The sequence below is a fragment of the Sphaeramia orbicularis genome, chromosome 14 (assembly GCF_902148855.1).
Source record: "Sphaeramia orbicularis chromosome 14, fSphaOr1.1, whole genome shotgun sequence".
In the NCBI taxonomy this organism is placed as follows: Eukaryota; Metazoa; Chordata; class Actinopteri; order Kurtiformes; family Apogonidae; genus Sphaeramia; species Sphaeramia orbicularis.
The window spans coordinates 19,285,026-19,309,883 of NC_043970.1; the positions used below are offsets into that span (position 1 = coordinate 19,285,026).

At 38.7% G+C, this 24,858-nt stretch overlaps 1 protein-coding gene across 1 annotated transcript in view; it reads left to right on the top strand.

Annotated features, from left to right (window-relative positions):
• The first annotated feature begins 779 nt into the window (after positions 1–779).
• LOC115433039 (A disintegrin and metalloproteinase with thrombospondin motifs 2-like) overlaps positions 780–24,858 on the top strand; it is a 40,625-nt gene continuing 16,546 nt past the window's right edge. Inside the window, exons 1-13 of the mRNA XM_030154228.1 lie at positions 780–899; positions 8,660–9,066; positions 15,321–15,534; positions 17,244–17,359; positions 18,885–18,968; positions 19,120–19,203; positions 19,737–19,890; positions 19,990–20,095; positions 22,171–22,314; positions 22,394–22,526; positions 23,399–23,512; positions 24,224–24,369; positions 24,442–24,531. Of these exons, the coding sequence (XP_030010088.1) occupies positions 818–899; positions 8,660–9,066; positions 15,321–15,534; positions 17,244–17,359; positions 18,885–18,968; positions 19,120–19,203; positions 19,737–19,890; positions 19,990–20,095; positions 22,171–22,314; positions 22,394–22,526; positions 23,399–23,512; positions 24,224–24,369; positions 24,442–24,531 (1,874 nt within the window). The 5' untranslated portion in view covers positions 780–817. The remainder of the gene's footprint in view (positions 900–8,659; positions 9,067–15,320; positions 15,535–17,243; positions 17,360–18,884; positions 18,969–19,119; positions 19,204–19,736; positions 19,891–19,989; positions 20,096–22,170; positions 22,315–22,393; positions 22,527–23,398; positions 23,513–24,223; positions 24,370–24,441; positions 24,532–24,858) is intronic.

Here is a 24,858-nt window from a genome sequence, read left to right on the forward strand (position 1 = left end):
AGATAGATAGATAGATAGATAGATAGATAGATAGATAGATAGATAGATAGATAGATAGATAGATAGATAGATAGAATATAAAGGACAAAAAAACAACATGTGTTTACTGTAAAGTGACACTGGAAAATGACAGAATGATACAAACAACAGTGCCAGAATGTCTAATAGGTCTGGAGAAAAAAATGATGCCACTTCAGATCAGGCTTCCAGCAGAGCTTTCACAGCCCTGGGGAACACGCTGATGCTGAATGATACTAAAGGTTAGAAAAACTACATGACTTAGTACAGGTCATGTGATAAAAATCATTCCAGGTTTCTGAGGGTTAATTAAAATAACAGACATTATCATTGATGTGAACAGGCACCATGCTTACAGAGGTTACTTCATCCACAAACAGGAGGAAAAGAGAGGATAGTCTGGTGAATCAGGTCTATATGTGAGTGGACAGTAGAAGTGAATACACTTTTCTAAACTTGAGGAAAAGCTTAAGGAGGACAAAAAACCAAAACAACCTGCTCACTAACACCAGCCAGTGGACAACAGCTGCTACTGCATATGTGTGTGGTGTGTAAACGTGGAGTTTTCATCTGAAATAACAGAGAAGAAAAACAGTCGCAGTGTGACAGAGTGCAGATACTGTGTACTGTTACTGCAGATAAATTAAACAGACAGACAGACAGACAGTGAGTGGGAGGAGATACAGACAGACAGACAGAGGGAGGAGATAATGAGACAGAGTGGAGGAGTTAGACGTTGAGTTTTCAGTCTGCTCTCAGCTCTCAGTCGGACTCTGTTTAACCCCATCTGTGTCTCAGAATGGATCAGTGTGGAGTCATCATCACTGTGTTTCTGCTGCAGATCTACTCTTCACATTCACTTCATTTCACTAAAGACACAGGTGAGGATCACTGCTGCAACTCCACAACCACACACCACTGCATACTCCTGATAATACTACTGTTTGGTATTGATGGTAATACTACAACTAATGCTGTTAATACTGCTAACACTGTGAATACTATAGTACTGGTAGTGCTGTTACTACTACTGCACCACTGATAATACTAATGCCACTGATACTACTGTTTATACTGATAATACTCTTATAAATAATACCTCAACACCACTGATAGTATTTGTAGTGATGGTAGTGATGCAACTATTATACTTAAGACTACTCCTGTAATACAAAAAATACAATTAATACACTGTTTGCACTGATACTACTCATGTCATTATTGTAATACTGCACACTGATACTATGATATTGTTATAGTACTACACAAATATATATCAATATGCAACATAATGCAGAGAGTGCAACTGTTAATACTGCTAATTCTGTTTAACTGATGCTACTGTCAATACATACAAAAATGTTGTGTACAGACAGTACTATTGTAAATACTGCAAATTCTGTTGCGGTATTGTACAAGTAATAATGCAGTAATACTAATAATATGGCAGTGGCTCATCATAAAGCAGAGCCACCATGTTAATACAATGGAGGCAAAACATGTGCATGTGGTTTTCAGATTTTGTGCACATTTTCCAGCAAATACTAACTAATCATAATGAATAAAAGCTGAATTTAGAAATTAAAAAAACCAAACTTATTTAGTGCTGGACCTTCATTCACCATCTACTTTGATGAATTATAGTTATTCAGCTCAACTTCCAACTCAACTGAACCGGATCAGGAACAAAAAGGACCAAAAGCTGCAGGTTATAGATTCATGAAACAAAACAGACGACGTTTCAATTGTCTAAAAACAGCACCGGAGTTAAAGTGAATATGAAATGTTAATGTTAATGGATGATAATGTCATATGTCCATCTTTCTATTTCTCTATTAACTATATCTATCTATTGTATGAAAAGATTACATATAACTGACTTAAGTGACATGTGTTTAGACCACATTTGAACTAGTGAACTCACTTTGCTAACACATTTAGATCCAGTGATGCTAACACTACTTGGTATCAAGATGTCAATCAAAACAAGTTCTGGCTCCGGTCTTAGAAATCATCTAAACAGCAGCTCAATGCGTTTCTGGATCATATTTTGTGATAGCTATGAACAATTATTTTCACATTGTAAAAACTGAATGAGATCAGCACATTTATATCACTGCATTTATACTACTTTGTTAGTATTAGACCTTCTGAAACAGAGCCGTTGTGTTGTTGTTGTCAGTGTTGTACTTGACCGTGGAGCAGGTCTCCTTTACCCCTTTGACCTCTGACCTCAGCGGTGTAAGGTGTAGCAGACCCTGGCTGCTTTGACCCTGTGTATGTGATCAGATCCCAATGCTCCCAGTTCAGTCCACGAGGTTCTGCTGGTTCAGATGGAAACTGCGCGGAATGCTCCTGCACATTTTTCCCATAAATCTTTGTGTTTATGTGTGTGTGGTTTAAAGAATGTGAAGGATTCAGATCAGATTACATCATATCCTCTGAGTGTGTGTGTGTGCGAGACCTTTGACCTTAAACAGAAGCAGCGTTCTTTCCCCTGATCTGCTTTAAATCAACATTTTAATAGTTTTACAGTTGTTTCAGTCTGACTTCTTGTTTTTAGTTTTAGTTTGACCTTGTTTTCAAAGCTGGTTTGTTGGTTTAATTTAGCTTTTACTTTTGAAAAAATACTTAGTCTCATTTTTAAGTTTCCGTTCGGACTTGGCAACGTGGAACAAAAATCATGACATCAGGGACTGATGCACTGATATAACAGCCTTCAGTTCACTGAGGCTTTGGCTGATGTTTATCTGTTGTGGTTTGTTCAAGACTGTTCAGTCATCAAATATCTTACATCTGATGACTGAATTTGTGCTCATGTAAAGACACTCTGTTAAAAGACTAAAAGACTTTGGAACAGTTTTTCATTCTCCATTGGCACAAAAAGGAGAAGGAATAACAACAAAAACAAATCAGTATCAGCACCGTTGTCAGTTAAAAGTATTACTTTAAACATCAGTGTCAGCCCAGATTATACATCTGTAGATGGTTTTTCTAACATGGGAAAAAAAAACACACAGCCAAAACCATTCAAGATGTCACAAAAACACCTGTTTAAATGAAAGGTGACAAACCTGACAACTCAAGCTATATCCTGTCATGAATGATTTATAGATCCTATCTGAAAGTAAAGGTCTCGAGTAACAGAATGCAAACAGTTTACAGGTTAAGAACATAATATAAATGGACCAAATGCTTACATGTAAGCAAAAAATGTAGGATGATGTGTGTTAAAATGCATTGGAAATTATACAAAAGATTCACCTCCAACTAAGGAGCATAAACCTCAGACTTAAAGTGAAACCAATAGTTTAGTAGGTGAAGTGTAATTTCCTGCATGTCCACTAGGTGTTACCAGCAAAAAAAATCCTGGCAGCCATACACTCTCATCCAAGATTCTCTATTTTATTTTTTTATAGACCCACTAATGAGGTTCCTATGTGTAAATAACTGATGATGTGTTTCAATGACAGCTGACTACCTGCTGAGTCACACATTCAGACCTTCTGAAAGCATATTTTTGGATACATCAACTGTGCATCTCTACAGGTGTATCTGTTGGTCTGCAGATCCCAGTCTGTTTAAATATAATATATAAGGAATAGTATGGGAGAATGTCATAAACAGTGGTGTACTCCAGGGTATACGGTGTATACGTACTTATTTTTCAGTCATCATTGCATATGTCCGCTTGTCACTATGCTGATGTGTACCACTCTGCGGGCCAAATTGCTTATTCTTTCCCCTTGATGGTGAAGCCATGACCCGCCCTTCTCTGCCTCTAATTGGCTAGTACTCGGGCCTTCACTGATTAGATTGTTTAACTTTAGGCATATGGACTGATGAGCCAATGAGAGGCAGAGTAGGGCGGGTCATACCAAGGAAAATATTGCTAAGTGGTGCTGGCCACCTCTGGAACCTGATTGGACATCTCAGGTGTCAGTGCCACCCCAGTTGATTGACAGGTCACTCCACATTGAAAAATGCTCGAGCAATGGAAATGTGAACGAGAAAGGCAGAAAAGATGTCTTACAAGTGAGTAAAACATACAGAGAGAATCTATTTTCATGGAGTAGATAATTCTGAGGTAAGTTTTAAGGTGGTTTCCAAATGAGTCACAGTTTTAAACTACTAGCCATATGACTGCACATTTAGAGAAGAGATTTTGTCACCAATAGTTAAATTGTGTGAGTGGGCTAACATTATGAAAGGCTAACGTTAAGACAGGCTAACGTTATCCTATATTTGCCTCATGTTGGATACATTAGACCAGGGGTGTCAAACTCATTTTAGTTCAGGGGCCAGATTCAGCTACATTTGATCTGCAGTGGGCCACAACCAGTAAAATAATAAGATAATATATAAATAATGTCAACTCCAAACTTTTTTCTATGTTTTAGAGCGAAAATATTAATTTAATTTACATTATGAAAAGGTTTACATCTACAAACTATCCTTTCAAACGATGTGAATAACATGAACAAACTGAAAAAATAAGTGTAATTTTAACAATATTCTGCCTCAGTTTATTATTTACATATGTACATTATAACTTACAGATCACAGTGGATCTACAAACACACAAAACATTTAATAACAGACAGAATATTGGTAAAATTGTACTTGCTTCTCTTAAGACATTTCAGATTATTCATATTTTTCGCAAAATTATACTTTTTTTTCTGTAAATACATGAAAATATTTACATTTACAAAGAGAAACATTTGGAGTTGTCATTATTTTTATGTTATTTTGATATGTATTTTACTGGTCCTGCCCACTGGAGATTGAATTGGTCTGAATGTGGAACCTGAACTAAAACGATTGTTAATATTTTAGTGCAATTTTTGCATTTCACAAATTCATCCCAAGGGCCGGATTGGACCCTTTGGCGGGCTGAATTTGGCCCCCGGGCCGCATGTTTGACTCCTGTGCATTAGACATTCATGCAGCTGCTTGTGTGACCAGTAATACCAACAAACTGCTCCTGATCAAGTCATGATACTTTTATAATAGTGAGCAAATACTACTGATGGATTTTTGGGTGAACTAGAGTAGTCTCACATGTCACTATTTCTAAAACAGAGCATTTTTCTCAACTACTTAAAAAAAAAAAAAAAAGGCAAAAATTTTGAGTATACCCACTTCTCCAGGGACCACTACAGCACTGGTCATAAGTCCATCCATGCAAGGATGAATTGATTTGACTATGATGGACAACAATCAAGGTGTAGTGCAGAGTGAACAAAAGGACTCACGTGCACGGTGCTGAAGTGGATAGCCCTATTTATTAGACAGACAGTAAAACATGGGTAAAAAAAACAAACACTAAACCTAAGGCTGGAATACAGAATAGTCCGCAGGGTGGCAATGGTTGAGATCCGGCAGGAGAGATTCTGCAGGGCTATGGCAGGATGGGATATGATGGAATGAAGCATAATGATCTGGCAATGACTGGAGGAACAGAGGTGCTTCCATGGGTGCTAACAGGCTGATGAGTTTCATGTGTGAGCAGAGGGAGGGGTTCAACCCTGGAGCAGACACCAGGTAACTTTATTCTCATGCCTAATATTGTCGTGAGCACAGTCTCTTTTTTTTCTCTAAATTGGAAGAAGCTTTCACTCTGACTCAGGGATGAATTGATTAGAGTTCTTCAGCCAAAGGTCAAGGTCAGCGTGACAAACAGATTCTGGTCATATGTGGTAATAACTGAAATGAAATACATCTCACTGAACTTAAAATTCTTGTTTCCTGACAAACAGCTCCACTGTAGCTGTGGTTAATAAATTGCCCGTTGGTTCCATAACCTAACTGAGTGGTTGTGGCATCTTGACTCTCACCAAGCAGCCAGTTTATTACCCACAGTGGCAGAGCCAGGCTGTGGGTCAGTGCCATCTGTGAGTCTTTTTTTTTTTGTTTGTTTTTGACTATTTTCACTAGAGATCGACTGATATGTTTTTTTCAGGGCCGATACCGATACCGATTATTAGTAGTTAGAGGAGGCCGATAACCGATATTTGGAGCCGATATTCATTTGCAGTAAAAGTGTAAAAATTGGTGTGAAAAATTTTGAATAATGCAAACACTGAACTTCGTTTAAATGCCTAAAGCATGTTTATTTAATCAAACAAATAGAAAATAATAGCTCCAGAAGTGCATGGATTTCCTACACTCAGAAGCATCTCTTATAAAGTTGAATAAAAGCTTAAATAAATAGCTCCCTTAAATTTTTCCACAGTAAATAAAGTAAAATTTAAATATAACTATAATGACTTATCTTTGTTTTAAGTTCAAACACAACAAAAATACAGGGAGACTCTTGTAAACTCTTGGGCCACATGCTGACATCTGCTCAACTCATCATGCTTAATTTATTACAGCATTTGGGACGCCTTAAGTGGATTTCATTATTAAATTTTATATTTTACCATGCGATAGCAGGGACCCTGTCATTCAAAACTATGTTGCTACATTATTAATGATTAATATGACAAAAGCTACATAAAAAAGTATAATAGTTGCTATGAGTGCAATTAAACTCCTGACAGAACACAAACAGCCTTTAGGGCTTTAATGAGCACACACAGGATTTAAAATGTTCCACCATGTTCAGATAAATCACTTCTGAATTTTACTCTCTCTCATCTTCACTTTAATTTTCAGATCATAGGACTAGAAAGCTCACAGCAACATTAGTAGTTGTGAGTTGTAGAGTTCTTCATGTGACTTTAACGCAAACACACACTATTACATTACATACCAACACAGTCTCATCCCAGATAGTCAGAAATCGATGCATACGGTCAGAGCCCCACAGCGGCACTATTTGATGCGGGGGGGGAGTACTCCTTCCACGTCGGATTTTGACGTGGAAGGGGTACACACCGCGGAGAGGCGAAGTTTTCTCGTGTGAGAAGCTCCAGAGAGAAAACACGTGTCAAAGGTAAACGCAGAAAACTCTTTGAAACTGTACTAAACATCCCTGTGCTCTACATCTCACTACTACTACTAATGTTTCAGAAGAACGTCAGAGCAGAGTAAACATTAGCGGCAGCTCTGCTAGCTCCTATTACCTCCTGACATGTCTGAGAATTAGTTAAAAGAAGACTGTTGATAATATGGAGATGGAAACAGTCCGTGATAGAAAAGCATGTGTGTGTCATTAAGAGAGAGCGTGTAAAAAACTCAGTTCACTTGTTTTAGGGAAGCACGCTAAAGTGGAGGCTGATGAGCTTTTACCAGAACATTAGTTCATCAATCTGGCTCTAAACGCTCTGCAGACTATCTATTAGTAATGGAGAAAATGTATGTAGCACACAATCTCATCCCAAGTCAGTCCCAGTCTGTGTGTGTGAGGACAGCTTCCGCGTCAACCAATCAGAGGGCACGGGGTGGATAGTGCAGGAGACAGTAGGCAGGAGAGAGAGAGAGAGAGAGGCACGGCTGCATCTGAGCCAAAATAACCCAGTTTTAAATTGATTTCTTAATATCGGCCCGTCGCATTAAAAAAAGGCTGATACCGATATACGTCAAATTTCCAAATACCGGCGCCGATAATCGGCCCGGCTGATAATTGGTCGACCTCTAATTTTCACACAATAACTCAATAACAAATCAGGCTAAGATGATCAAACTTAGCAATAATGCTGACCGTGACACATACTGCTCACATTTTAATTTTGGGTTCAAAAGGCAAAAATTCAAGGCCTCAGGTTCATGTGGTTTAAACTAGTGCTGTCAAATGATTAAAATTTTGAATCGGATTAATCACAGGGTTGCTGTAGATTAATTCTGATTAATCACGATTAAATATCATGTATTTTTAATGTATATTAATCACGTTTCATTTTGCATGAGCAAACAGACTCAAGAAAGAAGGGAATATATATGCACTTAACATGTTTGTCACAAGCTGGGCGACGCGTTAGCCGAAGTGCTAGCATAATCCCCAACTAACGTATGCTTCACGGTGATATGGTATTTGAAGCTGGAAGTGCTTTGATGAAAAGAAAACTCCTTCCTGCAAAGTGTGCATAATACTTTATGTTGGTCAACTGTTCCTTCTTTGTTTTTTTTGTCCTCATATTTCCATCCAGAGGCTCAACCTGCTGTTTAGTGTCTTCCATCTTTATAGGTTGGCTCTGCTGCTTGTCACTACCAGATCAACTGCCCATTTGCGCATGTGCAACGATAACTCTACTTGGACAAACTGCCTGAAATGTGTTTGCAGAGATGTTGAGTCATTCTGTGCTGCAGATGGGTTAATTGCGTTAAAATTTTTAATCAGATTAATCATGATGATGGATTGACATACGTTAATGCATTAATTTTGACAGCCCTAGTTTAAACCTCTGTCATGTTAAGCACAGTGTGTTTCAGCTAGTTGTGTAAACACACTCACCTCATCATGAGCCTCATCAATAAGCCATCATGAGCCTCCTCCTTTTGTGAAGGGGGAGGGGTGGGGGGAGGGGTGGAGCTGCTTGATATCGAAAGTTATACAGACTAACGCCCCCCATTTTGGTCTCAGCACCCCCCTCTCAGCTTTTTTGTTCCAAACCCCCCTGACGGTGTCCCAGCGCCCTCTGAGAAACACTGATCTAGTTGAATAAACTCATCAAAAATTGTTTCTTCTTCTCAGATTCTCTTCATCAGTTTCTTTCGGAGTTCAGCATTGTTCATCCAATCAGGACAGACCCTGAGGGGCACTTATTGTCAGCATCAGTCTCCGCCCACCGCAGCAAGAGAAACGCCCACTTCACAGAGAAAAAGCCCACAGAAAACCCATCATTCAATCACACTGGGTGGAGTCAACAAGAGATGGTGGAGGAGGAGGAGATTTTCTACAACGTGACACTGTTTGGTAAACACCTTCACCTGCGGCTTCGTCCAAATTCCCGTCTTGTGGCTCCAACCGCCACCATGGAGTGGTGGGAGGAGTCAGGACAGAAACACTCAGAGCCTATTGGAGAAGCCAGCTGCTTCTACACAGGAGAGGTGTCCAACATGGAGGACACATCTGTCGCCATTAGCAACTGTGATGGTCTGGTAGGTGTCACAAGTAATTTTACTTTTATTTTGTCCACTTGAAACTCTTAACGATGATGATTATAGGGTTTTTTTCAAATGAATCATATCTTTCAGGAGCTAAACATGTTAATAATTTGTCAAATTGAGGTTTGACATAGAAATATCAAATAGTGTGTGTGTATGTGTATGTATATTAGGGCTGCTCGATTATAGAAAAAAACAATAATCACGATTATTTTAGCAATAATTGAAATTGCGATTATTAAAAACGATTATTTGTTAACCTTAAAGTTGTTTATTTTTTTCCTGCAAAACAATGTAAAATATACTCTTTAAACATAAATAAAGGTTTTAAACACTAAAACAAAGTATGTTCACTTTTGTACGAAACAATAAAAAAATCTTTGAATGCAAATAAGTATACTGTAAATTCAAGTATGTTTCCTTTTGTAAACAAATAGTGCTCTGTAATTAAACTGCTATAGACTTGCCATAGAACTGTAGCAATAAAACAAAAAAAATCTCATGTAAAGTGCAAATTATAAATTCAAGTATGTTCAATGTTGTAGCAGCTCGTGTAAAATGTCTTGAAAGCAAAATGTAACGTTTGTCCAGTGTATTCACCAGTTGTTTGAAGCCCGAGTTGTCAGTGGTGTTAATGGAGCACATACCTTTGGCCAGGTAATGGGCAATGGATTCTGTTATCTTTTGGTGTCTCTCCGATGTTGATGAGTAGGGAGTTGCAGCGTAAACAGATTTGGAGATTGAAGACTGCATTGCAGACGAAGTTGTAGAGTTGGTTTTTTTTGTGTTTTGGTTTTTCATAAGATTATCATAAAGGTCGCGGTGGTTAAACTTTAGATGGTTAAAAAGGTTTGTTGTGTTACCGGTTGGTGCTGACACAACTATGAAACACTTTTTGCACGTGATGTGTTTTTGCTCTCCGTCTTCTTCATCAAACCCAAAGTGATTCCATACAATTGAATTTCACTTGCCTTTTTTGTTTACCAAGGGCTTCTGCTGTGATTCTCCTGCCATTTTTCAAGACCGCTAGGTACAACTTTCCTGGTGGGGTGGACCTGCCGGTTAGCTGGCAGCTGTAGCTTAGAGGGGGGCGAGGCGGAGCAGCTCATGGTACATGCGTGTGAATTAAAACAACTCAAAATTAATAATTGTCTTTTCTCAATTACATAATTTTTGTAATCGTTGAGTGTAATAATCGAAATCGTAACTGAATTTTAATTAATTGCACAGCTCTAATATATATATATATATATATATATATATATATATATATATATATATATATGTATGTATGTGTGTATATATATATATATATATATATATATATATATATATATATATATATATATATATATGTATGTATGTATGTATGTATGTATGTATGTATGTGTATGTGGTCCAGACAAACAAAAAAGCTTCTGTGAGTCATACTTGAAATCATTAACAGTAGAATCCAAGAGCAAATACATAAATTAGAAGTGTAAAAAAAAAGAGAAATGGTAGAACATACCTGCAAACTAGTCACCTTTCCACAACATTTGCCATTTTGAACTCAAAATTGGCCATCACCGTAGGCCTACACCTGACTCTCCAAACCCACTCAATAAAATGGACTTTCAAAAAAACATCTTCAGTGACACTGATAGAATGCATTGAGTGTTTGTTTAGGTGGCGATTTAGTTTGTCACCTTTTTCAACCCCTCTGAGTTTGCAGGTCTAGAAAATTCAGGCAATAAAACAGTAAAGTGCAACAATAAACTGTAATGTACAAAGTAAAATGGAATTTTTCAGGAATATGGACAGTTAAGTGCATAGTGGAAATATGTTTATGACCGGGTTTGAACATCAGGCACAGGTGAGTTTATTGCACAGTGAAATGGCATGTACCAGGAAAGATTTCCTGTATCTGTCTTTTAGACAGTGGAGCTGTAATAGTCTGTTTGAGAAGGTGCTCCACTGTCTGTCCAGTGTGGGGTGAAGAGTGCTCATCATTGTCCATGATGGAGATCAGTTTCTTTAACGTCCTCCTCTGCACTACGGTCTCAAAATAGGCAAGCCGGAGACTGATTACAGAGCCAGCCTTCTTGATGATTTTATCAAGTCTATTGATGCCTCTGGCTCTGATGCTGCTACCCCAACAAACAGCAGCAAAGAATTTGGATATATTAGGATGGATAAAATGCAGACACCAAATCCCCTTACAGGGATAGTAAAGTGAGTTAACCTAACCTTTTAACCTTTAAAGACTGGAAAGATTACCAAATAAGCAACCTTTCATTGGGCAGTTTTTCTGTGGCAAATCTTTAAACTCAGTGCTTTGAGAAGTGTCTCAGTTGCACATCTGTAGGTTTCCAAACATTAAACCCCCCCACATGAGATGTGATCTAGGCATTCCAAATTTGGTACACACACATATCAAGCCCAGATTCACAAAAAAAGCCTCTAAAGCCATAACCCAAACCCAACATGAGGTCTGCCATTTTGTTTGAACATGCACTTTTTGCCCCATTTTTGGTCGTTTTTAGCCTTTGCAGTGTTTGCACATGAAGTAATATTTAACTCCTTTGTACAACATGTGAAATGAGACCAGGTCTAAAAATGTCTACTTGACCACATTTAAACCCCTCAAATCCCCAAGAAATACAGCTTTAACTGTAGAATATGTAGATACAATCTTAGTAATGGTATCTTTTAAGGTGGATGTTTTTTGCCTGTTACTCATTGTATAAGGTGACAGTGAACCAGTCACTTACATTTTAATGACACTTTGACTGTTCCACCTGTTTTTAATGATTGTCTTTGTGACATATGCTTTAGTGATGATGGGATCTTGACTTATGTATGGATTCCAGTCAGGCTACATGAACTGTGATAATTCTGTTTCCTCAGTTTAAGAAAATCGGTGTTGGAACATCATTCAGACAGATCTGCATCTGTGACCTACTCACTTTATGCAGATAATGGAGGGTTTTCTACTGTTTTTAATAACAAGGGTCATATGCCCCATATTGTTTTTAAAGAATAAGGAGAATATAAGGCAGTTCATCTGCAGCTGCAGATGTTTGGACAGCTGTTAGCATTTTTGAGCCTCCTGACTTTCCATATGTGAGAGCAGTTCAAACCAAAAAACAGTGACATGAGGAGAAAATGGATTAAAATTATGAAAAGCTGCTTATCCAAAATGACAAATGAAAGCAGTAGATTCTGTTCCATGAAGCTCAAAAAAGTATTCCAAAAATGATTCAGTGGTGGAAGAACATAGAAAGAGTAACACTAAATACATGTAAAAACAAAAGTGCTGCATGCATAGAAGAATTCAACATGCAGTGTCAGTGGTAAAGATAAGAAGTACTCAAACTATTTACTCTGTCGCATCAAATCTGAAAGTCCTGAAAAAGAGCTAAAACTGAGAGATCAGCGGAATTGGATGGAACTGCAGAAAACATAAATACACATGTACAAGTACTTAAAGTGTAGATGTATAGATTTTAATGTGAGACATGCAGACAGCAGAGGAGAAATGATGAATAGAAACAGTAGAGGCATGTGAGAGCAGGAATGAATTTGTCTGCAGAGACAGAAACCAAAACGCTGTGAAAGATCAGACATCAACGTGACTAAAGCTCAGACAGACCTACAGGAGTGAGTCCCAGTTTACCTTCACTTCTTACAGTGTGAACGCAGCCGAGTGATTTAAGCCAGATGTGGAGGAAAGATGAGAGGCGTTTAAAGTGACCAAGGAAAAAAAGAAACCAGAGTGGAAAGACAGAAAAAAACTGAAGGAAAAAAAAACTGAGGAGAAAAGAAAAGAACTGCAGAAAGATAAACAGAAAAGAAAGCAAGTGAACTCATGAGCATGAACACCTGAATAAAACTGTGTGAAACAAATTAGCAATATTATAACATTCAGACAAATATCACTGACTTGTTTGATGATAATGTTTAATTGTATTAATGAATGATGACTAACATTTAATAATGCCGACATACAGTGGCGGCTGCTGGTATTTAAAACAGGGGAAGCTCATTTTACAAAACTTGTCATATTATAGCAAAACAATTAAAAATAAAAGGAATGCTTAATTGAGGCTGTTATGCTTCATCTATACCATAAAACCACAGCAGCACACACTTGCAGGTGTATGACTTGACCCTTTCTCTCTTCAGCTGATGTAGTCATGGCACTTTCTCAAACAACCTCTCTTCCATGGATATCTGCATGGGACTGATGCTGCATTCTAGGCAACCTGTAACTCGTGTTTTTTCAACCTTCTACCTGTGAAAATGCACTGGAATGGCAGTCAACCCCATGACTTCCCACCAGTGAACTCGTATTAGATTGATGTACTCCCAGCTCTGAGCTCTGACATTACGTAGCCCGTGAAACAACAATGGTGGCCCCCATGGATGCGGTGTTTATGCCAAATTATTTATTAAAACAAGGTATTGCTCTAACATAATTTATCCGCAAATGTTCTGCATAATCAGCAACTACTCTAGCGTTAGGACAAGAATAAATTAATACCAAATACGTATCCAAATATACAAATAACGTAACATAAAAGGTATAACAGCTTCTCTTGCCTTATGTGCCGTTTTTCCTCCTCTGCTTCCCTCAAATAAGCAAAGAGCAAGCACCTTTGGCAATAGAAATAATTGTAAAAATGAACATAAGCTCCGCATGGTCCGCCATGCTGGTTTGTTTACATGTAAGTACCACAATTCCTTGTGCTCAGGCAGTTTGGCGTGACTTGCTTGGAACGTTACGAAGTCTTGAGTTGTGGTTTCAAGTTGTGACTTACGGGCTCAAAAACCTGCCTAGAAAGTAGCATGAGCTCCAATGTGCTCTGATGCCGGTATGTTTCAACATCACTGTCAGTCAAAACGGGTTCAGCCTGACCAATACATACTCTTTCAGACTGTTCATCCAATCCAACGTCTAAAGTGCAGAGTCCTGGCCCGCCTACTGACCCATTCACCCCCAGAGACACTGAGCTTCCGTGGGAGGGTTTTGGGTAGGATGATGTTATGCATTTAGCCAGTGACCACCATGCTTCCCTGCAGTGAAATAAACAGCTCAGTGCTGCCTCATAGACAACTCACTGACGCTCGACGTCAATGGGGAATTCAACAGTGTAGGCTACTGATACCAGAATGTATCGGGGAATATGCGTTGGAAAGCAAACGATAAACAGCTGACCAGAACGACATAGCCATAAAATTAAGTTCATGCTTGTGCAATTTTAATGCAAATGTAATTCGTATCATTATTGTTAATTCAACAGTGCAATTCTACCCATTCATTTCCTGAACCGTTAGGGGAAGTTGAGCTTCCCTTGCTGTCTCAAAGCAATCACCTCTGCCGGCATACACTTTAATAATGCCAACACATATTTAATATTCAGACTTTGATATTGCTGACTAGGGCTGCACAATATTGGAAAAAACTGACATTGCAATTTTTTTAACCCTGCGATAAATATACTGTGATATGAAAAAATACTCAGGAGGATATAATAGCTGTGTGGTGCCGACGTAAATGGTCAAACAAATTAATTGTTTCCTCTCGTTGTGGCGACAGGTGGAAGACATCATCGACACAGAACATGTGTTTCAGTATCATCCTTCTTGTAGCCGAAATAATTCCACATAACTGACGTTGCTTTTGTTTTTGGCACTAAGTCTTCATTAATGGTGATTTTCTGTTGTTTGTTGCTCATTTTTCAATATTGTTACCTGCGACTCACTCCAAACTGATTTAGAACAATTGTGATTGGTGGATCACTGTGTGTCAGGTACCCAGGTGGAAATTAGTTGAGAACACATTTTCATTTGCCTGCTTCATTGCAGGACCTGTGATGTGACTATTGCGCACACGTACATCGCGATGTCGATGCTCAAATGATATATTGTGCAACTCTATTGCTGACTCAGAGTTTAATATTGTGGACTCATATTTAATAATGCTGACTCATTTAATAAATCTGACTTTAATAGTACCGAGTTGTATTTAATCTTGCTGACTCACATCTAATAAGACTGACGTATATGTAATATTGCTGACAGGATTTCATAAGGCTGACTCACATTTAATATTGTTAGACTGTAATAATGCAGACTTGTCTTTAATAATATTGACTCATATTTAATATTAATGAATTAGACTATAATAATTCTTACTCAGTCAACTGCAGGTCATGTAAGCTCAATAGAACCGATCCTCAGTAGAGCCTTTTAATTTGTATCAGGCAGGGTTGATCCGGACGGGGCGGGAGGAGTTCTTCATTGAGCCATGGGATGGAAGGAGGACCACAGTAGACGAGGAAGAGGGAGGAGGAGAAGAGGGAAGAGGAGGGGGAGGACGACCACACATCATTTACCGCTCATCTGCTATCATCAACAATCGAAGAACTGTCAATCAGACTGAAGCAGCCAATAAAACCACAGAGGACTTCCTTCGAGGTGGGACAACACAAACACACAGCAAGATCAGTAGAACAGAACCATATCAGTCAAATGGATCCACTAGAACGAATCCTGATCACCAGAACAGCTCAGATCACTAGAACAAATGAAGGAGAGTACAATGGATACAGATCAATAAAACTGATCCGATTCAATAGAACAGATCCTGATCAGGTCCAGATCAGAACAGAACAAATCAGTAAAACAGAACCAGATCAGTAAAATGGATTCACATCAACAGTATGAAGCCAGTTCAGTAGATCAGAGCCAGATAAACAGAAAAGATTCGGTTAAGTAGAACAGCTCCAGATTAGCAGAGCAGAACCATATCAATATAATGGATCCAGATCAACAGGACAAGTCCACTGTAGTAGATCAGATCCAGATCAGTAGAACACATCCAAATCAACAGAATGGACCCAGTTCAGGAGATCAAATGTAGATCTGTAGAACACATTCAGACCAGTAGGGCACATCCAGATAAGTGTAACAGATCCAGGTCAGCATGTACAGTTCAAACAGAACAGACCTAAAGCAGTAGAACCAGTTCCAGACCAATGGAAGAGTTTAATATCAACAGAATAGGTCAGTAGAAAACACCCAGGCTGGTGCAGTAGGCCCACGTCAGTAGAAATGTTCCAGATCTAAAGCGCAGATTCAGATAAGTAGAGCCAGATCCAGACCATCAGAACAAATCCAGATCAGTAGACCCAGATCCAGACCATCAGAACAAATCCAGATCAGTAAAACCAGATCCAGACAGACAGGACAGATCTGGATCAGTAGAACCAGATCCAGACAGACAGGACGGTTCTGGATCAGTAGAACCAGACCATATCAACAGCTGCACTGTTCTAGCTGCACGTTTCTTTTATTTCCTTTTGCAGGAACATCTTTACTCTCTGTCTGTAAACTGTTTCGTCTTAGGTTCAGGTTTGTATTCTATTTTTAGCCTCTGCAGCCTGGATGTCAGAGGAGGATTCGGTCAGCTTTATGTTCAGATACGTCTTATGTATAAAACATCCAAATTCAGTTAAAGTGAAACAGAAACAGTGAGACCTGCATGAACAAGCTGCTGTTTCTGCACAAGGAAAGAATCAAACTGAAAACAGTGAAAATGTTCCAGGAAACTTGGCAGAAACACACACAGACTCACACACACTGATCCAGCTGCAACGTGGCAGCTTCAGGCCTTCAGATGTGTTTTGGAGATTTCTCCTGAATCTTTCCTCCAAACAGTCACTGACTCCTGAAATTTGTTTGTGTTTAATCAGCCAATCAGCAGAGAACATTTCTCCCCATGTGACTCGGCCCGAGGCTCAGAGCTTGGTTCTGATCGCCGTCTGATGTCATTTCCTCACAAACACATTCACAGGCAGACACTGTGTGTTAGAATGTTGTCCTTTACATGAGAACTGTTTGTGTTGTCACAAACCTGACAGCGGACATAAACCCCTGTAACAGGAAGATATCACCTTGGTAACCGTGCTACAGGGACATCGGGTCTGATGAAGTCATTAATCACTGGGACTTTCGACTGTTTCCTGTGAACATTGTGTGATTTGTGGAGTAATAGAGTATCTATAGTGAAATGAAGAGTTCATTCCACTGTGCACTTCATCTCCACATAACAAACATCAGCCTCACATCACACAAGACCACTGAGATGATGACTCGCATTATGATCTGTTCTGTTCTGTCTCCAGGTCCTCTGTTAGGTTCTCTGAACCTGGAGCACAGTATGTTATGGCCAGAATCTGGATCTGCTCGATGGCGGCGGCAGCGGCGTTACATTGAGGAGGCGGAGCTGTTTAACATTGAGGTAACATAGAGGCAGTGTTATTTGTAATGAGTTACAAAGTAACGCGTTACGGTAATGTAGCTAATTTTTATGGGTAAAAAGTAGTGGAACGTGTTACTACAGAAAATTTTGTAATTAAACATAGTTCCTTTTTCAATTTGGCACGTTATTTTTTTAGGGACAGTGTCACGTACAATTTTTACCGACAAATTTTTTTTACCCCGTAAGAATTATACGCATGGTCCAAACCGTCAGGCATGCACAAACGCATTCTTATTGATGTAAACGTCTGGTAGTCATCGATAGTGAAACAGTTGCACTTGTCATGAGCTCTCATTTCGCATCGTTTCACCAGGTAACAAAACAAGAATTAGAAAAAAAAATTATAGGCCCTTATGTATTTTGTGTTCACCTATATGCTCATAACATGAATCGAGGCTATGTTATTTCATATTGTTTGATAGGGCTTAGTGGTGGTGTTGGAGCCTATAGTAGTCCAGTGCTCTGTGTCATTTTTTATAATAAAGAGCACAAAAGAAATACCTGTGATGTCCTCCATAGTAGAACTTTATGTAGCCCTACACATTTAGGAACAGATATATGGTTCTGCCCAAAGTCCAGCAACATAAAAGTAATGTGAAAGTAATGAGTAATGTAAAAAGTTACTTTCCATAGAGGGCAACTAAAGTAATGGATTACTTTTTAAAGAAGTAATGAGTAAAAGTTACTTTTTAAAAGTAACTTCCCCAACACTGCATAGAGGTTAATAAACATATTAACATCAAGGCTGATGAACCTGTTGACACTGAGGCTGAGGTTTGTCAAGTTTTAGTTGAACTCTTAAATGTGGCTTTGTTCTCTTTGGGTTAGTGGTGGATTACTTTGTATAGGTGAGGGGGTGTCAAACATATGGCCCGCAGGCCAAAACCGGACTGCAAGAAAGATACAATCTAACCGACAGGATGAATTTGTGAAATGTAAAAATTAAACAATCTAGGATATCAAAATAACTGTAGTTCAGGGGTCACATATAGAACTATTTGATCTCAAGTGGGCTGGACCAGTAAAATGCTATCTTAATAATGTATAAATAATGACAGCTCCAAATTTTGTTTTTTGTTTTAGTGTGAAAAAGAAGTTACATGAAGTGCAACTTTAAAAATATTAAGCCTTTGACTAAATGTTTTGTGCATTTGTAGAGCCACTGTGATCTGTGAGTTGTAATGCACATGTGTAAATGACAAAATGAGGCATAATATTGTTCAAATTGCACGTATTTAACTTAAGGTTGTACATGGTTGTTCAGGGCTTTTAAAGGATTGTTTACAGATGTAAATATTTTTATGTAATTCTACTTTTAAAAATTACTCTATAACATAAAAAGATAGGAGTCATTATTTTTTATATGTTATTACGGTATTATTTGACTGGTCCAGCCCATTTGAGATCACATTGGGCTGTATGTGGACCCTGAACTAAAATGAGTTGGACATCCATGGTCTAAGTTTAGTTGAAGTCTTCAACATCTGTGTCTGTTCTCTTTCAGGTTCTCTTGGCAGTGGACTACTCAGTGCTTCTTTTCCATGGCAGAGATCACATCCAGAAATACCTGCTCACACTGATGAACATCGTAGGTGAAACAACCACAGATTATTACATCACTGGTGAATAATGTTTATTCACATTTAAGACACAAGAGATTCTGATATAAATTGGTGATTGATTTATTGATTGATGTATTAATTGCAACCACAGAGTACCTGTCCCTATGTCTGTTCCAGGTCAATGAAATCTATCAGGATCACTCTCTGGGTGCCAACATCAACGTTGTTCTGGTTCGAATCATTGTGTTATCTCCAATGAAGGTACAGCATAACTGATGACAAAAAGCATTTTATCTGCACAAGTTTAGGGCCATGTAGTGTCAGTATAGTTTTCAGGATATGTTTACCCATTTTTTACCCATGCCTTACTTCATTTTTATACATGTTGTGACAGTTTTGGGTTTTTTTAATCCATTTTTTAATTTGTGTTGAACCATAATTTTTTAATCGTGTTTTACCAATGTTTTAGCGGAGGTTTTCTGGTATTTGATTTGTGTTTTACTTGTGTTTTCTCTCCATGTTTTACCGTAATTTTCACTTGTTTTTTCCAAGTTTTATCTGTGTTTTGTCCTAAAATTTTGCCATGTTTTTCTTGTGTCTCGAATATTTTTTCTCCATATTTAACCCATGTTTTTCCTGTGTTTTACTAAGATTTTGCCTTTGTTTTTACATGTGTTATTTTGTATGTTTTAACCAGCCCTTTGCCTGTATCTTACACTCATTTTAACATTTTTTTCCTTTGTTTTAACCTGTACTTCACCCTTGTTTCTGTGGTGTTTTTCCTGTGTCATCAGTCCCATGAGCTGATTGCGGTGGGTAACGCTCAGAAGAGTCTGGAGAATGTCTGTGGCTGGTCATATCTCCAGCAGAGGGAGCAGAGTCATGCCGAGCAGCACGACCACACCATCTACCTGACCAGACAGGAGTTCGGTCCCTCCGGCATGCAAGGTACTGCACATATCATAATACTAATAATAATATTAGTGATACTGCAGAAACCATGTATCTGACCCAGGACTGTGATGTCACTGTTCTCTCTCTCTGCAGGTTATGCTCCTGTCACTGGCATGTGTCAGCTGCATCGGAGTTGTGTTCTTGTGTTTGAGGATGGATTTTCTTCAGCCTTTGTAGCTGCTCATGAAACTGGACATGTGTGAGCAAAACAAACATGTACACACCAAAAAACACACCTTCAAACACCTTTGATTTACACAATGTCCAAAAAATAGAGAGAGAAAGTAGAGTTTAACACTGTGTCTCTCAGTCTTTCGATCAGAACCCAAAATGGGTCTTGGAACTATTTTTTATTGGGTCACCATTTTTCAGAATAAAATTCACTTTACAATAACTTGAAAGGCAAACTGTTTTCCTATTAAAATACAACAACAGTGGTCCCTGGAACAGTCTATAAGTCTTGACCTCATCAAATGCCACTACATTTTAAAAGGCACAGTGAGACAAAGAACTGCACAAAAGCCACAAGGATAAAATGGTGTTTGAAAATGAAAACAAAGTAAAAGGAGACTTTATGACTCAGTGGAAAAGTGAATCATGGGTTACTTTGTGAATTCTGAGATTTGATTTGTTTATTTTTTTCTGTTAGTTGCTATCAGTGTCTGAATCTATTAAAATTCTGTCAAAGTTCATTGAATTCAACATTGTTTCAGTGGTGGAAGAGTCAGTAAAAATTGAGACATTGTGAGTTTCATGGTGTATGTTTGGTAACGAGGGGCTCAAAGATTTTTTGGGCCTCCTCCACTCAAATAGAAGCTCCTGAGTCTCAGGCTGTACTTCAAATCAAGGAAAACCTTTCACTGGGACAGAGTGAAGACTGGGCTGAATGTGATGATATACATTTAATGTGTGTTTAGTAGAAACTGTGTCAAAGACAGTGATGTAAAAAGTGAGTTTTAGCCTTTAGATATTTAGCCATAGCTTTGTTTAGCCTTTAGCTTTGATTATGGCACAAATTCACTGTGTTCATTGTAACGTCACAATTATTTCTGTCAGTTGTGGACACAAAGGAAGTGAGAAGCTACTCACTGTTGCAGCTGAAACATATTAACCCGTGCAGTAATCATCCAATGGAAGGATCTTGACTACTTGCTTAGTTAAATCCAGGTGGGAATTGTTTTTTTGGCCAGGCTCTACATTTTGGGTTTGAAGGAGCAGTTGGACGGAGCTAGTGTTACCTTGGGGCTCATAATTACATTTGTGTACCCAGCGATGGGAGGTTTTAGTCACCCATAGGAGTTTTCAGACAAGTAGAGGGTTTAAATGTGAGATTTACAGATGTAATTACCGATCACTGTTCAGATTCAATCAGACAAGGTTCAGCTATGCTCTATTATGAGATTCATTACACAGGCTTGGAGAAGTGGCTTCACTTTTCATTAGTATTTATTGGTATTTTGATACAAATGAAGAACAGAGGTACAAAAGGGCTGGATTTTCTAATTCAACCATTTTCCACTCATTTTGGCTCCTGTAGCTTTAAGTAAGTGATGCTGTAACATTAAGTGATGTCACGGGGCTAGTAACCACACACCAAATTTGACAGTACAATGGAAAATAAGCAGGCCAATAAACTGAAAAACAGGAATGTATTATTCTCATGAGAAGTGAAATGATGGAATAGCCAAGGACTGTTTCACCCAACTTTTCACAGACTTTCTGTCTGGGAACAGTCAAAATTTGAAAGTTGAATATTTTGTGTATTTTCAAACAAAAGAAGTCTGTTCAGAGAAGTTATGTGAATGTTACCAATAATGTAAAATTTGAGTAGCTGTCGGCCAATGTCATTTTACAAATTAGCTTTGAGAGTAAAAGAGGCTGAAGAATCCTGGTCTGTAGAATCCAGTACTGTTCTGAACCCAGTAGATGTATGTTTGAACTGTCTGTCAGATTCACTTTATTCAGATAGTGCAGCATAACAGTCCATTGACCCATGTAACTTACATGACAATAGAAAATAGTCTGTGCAGTATATACTGACCTAACAAGAGAAGAATGTGGCCTTGCCTATAATTGAATTGTACCATTCAGTGCAGATCAGTATAATTCAATTAATGGATAACAGCAAGGTGACTAGTGCGTAGTTAGTGCACTTAAATAAGACTTAGTACATCCAATAAAACAACACTGAATAAAAGAGAAAAAGAACAAGTGATCTAAAGGCAAACTATGATCCAGGAATAGAAAATAAAGATCTGTCTGTCTGTCTGTCAGATTGGGGATGGAACATGACGGTGAGGCTAATGACTGCGCTGACGACGTGCCTTTGGGCAGCATCATGTCGCCGCAGGTTCAGGCTACTTTTCACAGATACCACTGGTCCAGATGCAGCTGGAGGGAGCTGCACAAATACTTGCAGTGAGTTGCACTGACAATACACTGAGGACAACGTGCAGAGGTCGCTCAAAACTGAGTGTCTGTCTGTCTGTGTCTTCAGTACTTATGAGTGTCTCCGTGACGACCCATTCCACCATAACTGGCCGGCTCAGCCTCCGTTGCCAGGCTTCCAGTACTCAATGGATCAACAGTGTCGGTTCGACTTCGGACCAGGATGGAGCACCTGCACCGCAGTGAGTCTGTCTGAGTCCTGTTTTAAATCTGCTTTAAAAAAGATTATTGTAATATGTGAATGATCTGTGATCAATCATGAACCTGTTTGTTGTTTATGTATTTAGATCCCATTAGCAGCAGCTATTCCTCCACAAGCCACACAGTTTATATGGTGACAATATAAATGTTGCAAATATTATGAATCATTATATAACATGCACCGCACTTGAATGTTCTTACCATGTCCAGTAAGATTGTAAGATTAGTGTTTTTATTTTAAAGCAAAATAGGATATGATGAGAGTAAATGTTTGTTTCTCTGTAAACATACACTACTGAATATCTTACATACTGTTTTAAGAATGGGCTCATCAATTTATTGGTGTCAGATAGATTACTGTCTATATTATAAATCGATCTGTGGTTCAAATTTGACCTACACCACTCTGTGAGGGTTGACAAAAAGAACAGTATGTAAGGGTCAGAACATGAACAGATATGTTGGGTTCATGACCCAGGACACTCCTAAATATTCAGAAAGTGTTGTTTTAACTCTGATGAAAGTGTCCCCTGTGTTTCAATTTCCATTTTCTTAACAAATGATTAATACAGATAAAACACTGAACTCTGCATAACATTATTCACATACCAGTGACTGCTATGTCCGGGTTGGAGCTGCTGATTGTTTTTCTGGGTCTGAAGCCAAATGAGACATCTGTTCAGGAAGCAAAAGCAAAAACATGATGACTTCAAACAGATCAAACTTATCGGCTCTAATCCAGTGACGTACTTTCTCTGGGATTCTGAGAGTTTCACTGTCAGCTGGGACTCATATACTTCACGACTCTCATGTTTTTCTGTGAACGTCGTCATGTGTCTGTGTGTTATTGCAGTACACGACCCCTGACCCCTGCAAGCAGCTGTGGTGTGGTGACTATAACAACCCAGCCTTCTGCAAAACCAAGAAAGGTCCGCCACTCGACGGGACCAAGTGTGGACCAGGCAAGGTGAGTGTTCAGATTTCATATCAACAATTATGTTTGACTACAACTTTCAGGACGCATTTCAGCGAACAAGCATTGGAAGCTGTAACTTCATCTTTTCTCTGTGGCATTTTTGTCTTTTTCATTTATTTTGACCTTTACATACTTTTCATCGTGTTACCAATGACATTTTTAGAAACAGTTTCAGGCCTCGTCTCCATGGCAATGATAGCTGAGACTCATAGTAGTATTTACAGTCAGTATTTTTTGACGGGTCTCCTATTTTTTTGGGGCATTTTGCCTGGGGGCGGGGTTACATTCTGCATCACTGATGTGTTGTGTTTGATTTGGGTTCTTGTGTCGGCGCTGTGCCATAATCTGGGTTATACCCTAACCCTAACACATAGAACGTAACCCCGCGTAAGTCCCCAAAAATAGGAGTGCCATTTGTTGACATGATGACATGATGATCGACATTCTGGAACTGAAGTGAAACCAGATTGTCCATGTTCCAGACAGAACTTTTTGACTCTTTGAGTTTTATTACATAAATATTTGTGTTTGATTCGTATTTTGAAGAACTGACTTTTTTTATTTGAGTTTTTATTTAGTCATGGTGCTTTGTTATATTTTAATTAAGTACTGTTTTAGTGTTCATGGACACCTCTTGATGATGGTTTGTCACATATTCCTGAAGGGGTGGGGCCTACCTCACCTTCCTTTTTTCTCGCTTAGCACTGTTTTAAAGGCTTCTGCATGAAGTTGACCCCTGACCTCCTAAGACAAGATGGCAGTTGGGGGACATGGAGTTCATTTGCCAGCTGTTCCAGGACCTGTGGAGGTGGAGTCAGGTTTCGGACCAGGCGCTGCGACAACCCAGTGTGAGTGAGCTGTCAATCATCAGTGAGTTTGTTCTGAGCCAATCAGAGAGACTAACCTGCTGCCGTTCTCAGTCCAGCCAACGGGGGGCGTACCTGCTTTGGAAACAGTTATGAGTTCCAGCTGTGCAGCCAGGAGGAGTGCCCCCCTCTAACTGACTTCAGGTCAGTCACAAACAGGTTTACAACTACGGTACCCATGAGCCTCTGCAGCAGTGAGCATGGATAAAAGGTTCACGTTTCTGCAAGGTATCATCTATATAAAAGGATGGTACCTTGTAGTAAAAGATTATGTCTTTATTATTGTTTTTCTTGTTATATCTTAGTTCAAAAGATGAAAATAATATAAAAATAATAATATAATAAAAATAATAATATAAAAAACACAGTAAGAGACAAAAAAGACAAAACACAGTATCAACAATAAGGCGTAGCATTGTCAGAGAAAAGATGCCTGAAACTGTGAAACCTGAGTCTATAGATGACATTTTG